This window comes from Cucurbita moschata, unplaced genomic scaffold (genome assembly GCF_002738365.1).
Source record: "Cucurbita moschata cultivar Rifu unplaced genomic scaffold, Cmos_1.0 Cmo_Scf00033, whole genome shotgun sequence".
NCBI classification, from domain to species: Eukaryota; Viridiplantae; Streptophyta; class Magnoliopsida; order Cucurbitales; family Cucurbitaceae; genus Cucurbita; species Cucurbita moschata.
This window is the reverse complement of record NW_019268549.1, coordinates 1,719,815-1,723,823: the sequence shown is the minus strand read 5'-3', so window position 1 is coordinate 1,723,823 and position 4,009 is coordinate 1,719,815. Positions and strand designations below refer to the sequence as shown.

The following is a 4,009-nucleotide window of genomic DNA, read 5'->3' as shown; positions in this document are numbered from 1 at the left end:
TGGCTTTTGGCTCTGTCTCATAGGTTATTGCTTGTTTCTTGTTCCCTTTGGAATTGAGGAACAAAAATGTGTGATTTTTTTAATATTCCACACAACAATTTGGACTTTGAATAAGATTCTCAAACCACTCGTGACTTTTCTATAAGAATGTATATGTAAAATAGAATAAATTAAGTTGGTCGAATCTTTGATTCATCCATTCATACGACAATTTTGTTTCTAATGTTATTTGCGTATGTATTTGCTTAGTTTTCCAATTTGTTGACCAGCTTTTGAACATTTTACCAAATTTTGGAAAAAATAGTTTTTTTTTTTATTGGTGAGTCTCTCTCTTAAAATTAATACTCTCTAGTCACAAATTTTAAATATTAAGTAAAAAAATTAGATTAACATTTAGAATTCTCAATATTGATAGATTTACATGACTCTCACACACACACAGCTCGAGACTCAGCCTATCACTCATACCCTTCTCTAATCGATGTGGGACCTCCCAATCCACTCCTTTGGGGCCCAATGTCCTTGCTCGCACACTGCCTTGTGTCCACTCTCTCCCTTCTCCAATTGATATGGGACTCCCAATCCATCCCTCCAGGGCCCAACGTCCTTGCTCGCACATTGCCTTATGTCCACTCTCTCCCTTCTCCAATCGATGTGGGACCTCCAATTCATCCCTTCAGGGCCCAACGTCCTGGCACACCACCTTATGTCCACTCCCACCCTTCTCTAATCGATGTGGGACCCTCCAATCCACCCCTTCAGAGCCCAACGTCCTTATTAGCACACTGCCTTGTGTCCACTCCCTCTCCCAATCCACCCCTTCAAAGCTCAACCTCCTCGTTGGCACATGGTCAGATACCTTACTCTAATACCATTTGTAATGACCCAACCACTGCTAACAAATATTGCCAGTCTTTGAACTTTTTTTTTTTTTTGGTTTTTTCCAATACTAATTGTAATGACGCAACCACTCCCAACAAATATTGTCCTCTTTAAGTTTTCTTTTTCTAGTTTTTTCTCAAAATTTGGGATGGTTTCTTCTCCTCCCCTCCCCCTCCCCCTCCCCCTCCCCTACCAACATAGGATCTCCCATTTCCTATCATGTTTGAACTAAATCCAAAGGTTTATCGGCAGCTATTTGGATAAGTATCACACATCCCAAACAACCAACAGCAGAAGAAAGTAATATTTGTTAATAACCTGTAAAGGAGGAGCAGCAGGATGGCATACCATGTGGTATTGGAGCTGCCCCTCTTGATGGCCGATGATGCACTTCGTTTCTGGCTTTGGCTGAACGATTCAAACCCATCTCTCTGTTCTAATCCATCTCATTTCCTCCCGCCGCGCACGCCTCTGCAAATTCAATTCAAACAAGTTGTTATTAAACTAAACAAATCACTGTTGAATACTTTAGACCCACCAAATCCTCCCCTCTGAAGTTTTCAATTCAACTCTCCCTGGTCAGACCCAACCCCATAGCACATCTTCTTCCATTAAAATAACTTCCTTCCCATCTTCTTCTTCTTCAATGGCCAATCCCCATTTCTTTCCTGCCCAAATCCCTCCATAGTTTGTTTGTTCATCTTCTTGTTCTTGATCATGCCGGTTTTCAGCACAGCAGTAGCTTCCTCCTTGTTCTTCGCAATTGCTTTTGTTTTGGTTCTTCGTTTTATAGCCAAAACATCTCTGTTGTACATGGTGGTCAAGGGTTTTCAATCAATTACAGACTATTTCCATGTCTACCAATACTTCAGAATTCCCCAATTCGACGAGAATCTACAGCAGAATCAACTCTACCTCCGTGTACATGCCTACCTTAATTCCTTACCTTCTCTGGAGGATTCCAATTTCACGAACCTATTCTGTGGTGCAAAACCTAGCGATATTGTCCTCCGCCTAGACTCCGATCAAACCGTCCACGATTCCTTCCTCGGGGCGAAACTCCGATGGAAACTCGAGATGCATAGCGATCATCATCGGCAGAACAGCAGTTTTTCATTCGTTCTAAAGCTGAGGAAGGACGATAAACGAAGAGTATTCCGTCAGTACTTCCAACACATCCTCTCGATCTCCGATGAGATTGAACAACAGAAGAGGGAAATCAAGATGTATATCACTGCGGACGGCGGCGCAAGACGTTGGATGGCGGTGCCGTTTACACATCCGGCGACATTCGGTACAGTGGTGATGGACATCGATTTGAAGAATAAGGTAAAATCCGACCTCGAACAGTTCCTGAAATCAAAGCAATATTATCACAGATTAGGCCGTGTGTGGAAACGAAGTTTCTTACTCTACGGTCAGCCGGGGACGGGAAAATCGAGCTTCGTGGCGGCTATGGCTAAGTTTCTGCAGTACGACATCTACAGCATCGATATGTCGAAAATCTCGAGCGACTCCGACATGACGATCCTGCTGCTTCAAACGACGCCGAAGTCGTTGATTCTGGTGGAGGATCTTGATCGGCATCTGATGAAGAGATCGACGGCGACGAGCGCGTCGGGTGTACTGAACTTCATGGACGGCATCGCATCGTACTGCGGTGAAGAGCGTGTGGTGGTGTTCACGATGACCGACAAAAGTGGGATCGATCAAGCGGCGCTGAGGCCGGGACGGGTGGACGTGCACCTTCATTTTCCGGCGTGTGACTTCTCGGCCTTCAAGACTTTAGCTATAAGCCATTTGGGGGTGAAGGATCACAAGCTCTTCTCTCAGGTGGAGGAGGTTTTTCAGAGTGGAGCCAGCATGAGCCCCGCTGAAATTGGTGAGATCATGATAGCTAATCGGAGCTCGCCATCTCGGGCCTTGAAATCCATCATAACTGCTCTGCAAATCTACGGCGGCGATGGCGAGGGGAGGGACCGGAATGGATTGAAATGGACGGGCGGTGGATCGGCGATTCATGATGAGGATGAGATCGGATCTAGACGCTTCTTTTATAAAGATAATTTAAGTATGGGAAAACTGTATGGGCTTTTGAAATTGGGACTGAGAAAAAATGAAGAATGTTTGAATTCTCACTCTATGGAGAAGAACTGATTATAAAAATCAAAGATTATATTCTAGTAATTCAGAAATGTAACAAAAAAAAAAAAAACAAAAAACAAATATTCTGGTTTGAAGGCTCACAAATGGGAGGGTAGATTGAAACTTACTTCTTATACCACCAAGGTGTCACAACGTTATTAGCGAACAGTGTAGGTTGTGACTCTCACGTTTCTATAATAGAAGCAACCACCCTCAAGTGGCGCACATCTGGCCACGTGAGAGCCTAAACGAGTGTCATGATACGACTGAAGAAGAGGACAATGCATCGTTTAACACGCCACACAAAGTGAGTATTGAACATAAGATGACAAGACATGTGCAAGATAAAGGCAACGAGTAGACAAGAGTGTCAAATACAAGCTTGATGAATGGTCGAGTAGGGCCATGAGCGTAAATCTAAAAAATCGAGGTTCCAAAGAGAATTTGGGCATGCTTCGTCTATATAAAATATGAAAGTTCTCAAAATTTGGTATCAATTGGACAGCGGACGTACGACACCGCTAGTTTGGAAATGTCTCAAAACCACCATTGGGCCTTGTGGTCTAAGCAAGCTACCTTGTGGTAGATGTGTGTGTCATAGTGAGGACGAGAGTTTCGAGATGAGTGTATCGGACGTCTTTCTTTGAAATGAATTATTTAAGAACAATACCGACGACATGGGTGTGGTATTGCATCCCAACCCATGTGTGTGGAGGTTCAAACTATGCACCTACTATTCGGTACAATATCTGTAAATGACATGACATGGGCATAAGAGGGTCAATGCCTCGACTGAACCTGGATGGATGGATGTTTGAGATGTCCCGAGATTATGAACGATCATGGGACCATTCTCGATGGCATGACCGAGTGAGTTGCGACGGCCGATGGCACCTCGTGACTTGGGAGATGTCAAGACATGAGGGTCATGTTAATTGTGAACCAAGATGATGTTGGATGAGATGCGACATTGCATTGAGGG

At 43.9% G+C, this 4,009-nt stretch overlaps 1 protein-coding gene across 1 annotated transcript; it reads left to right on the top strand.

Moving 5' to 3' along the window:
* Positions 1–1,104: 1,104 nt before the first annotated feature.
* On the top strand, positions 1,105–3,069 carry LOC111430202 (AAA-ATPase At2g46620-like). The gene has a single exon (XM_023066366.1). The coding sequence runs from the start codon at positions 1,600–1,602 to the stop codon at positions 3,037–3,039; it is 1,440 nt and encodes a 479-aa protein (XP_022922134.1). The 5' UTR covers positions 1,105–1,599; the 3' UTR covers positions 3,040–3,069.
* Positions 3,070–4,009: the final 940 nt, after the last annotated feature.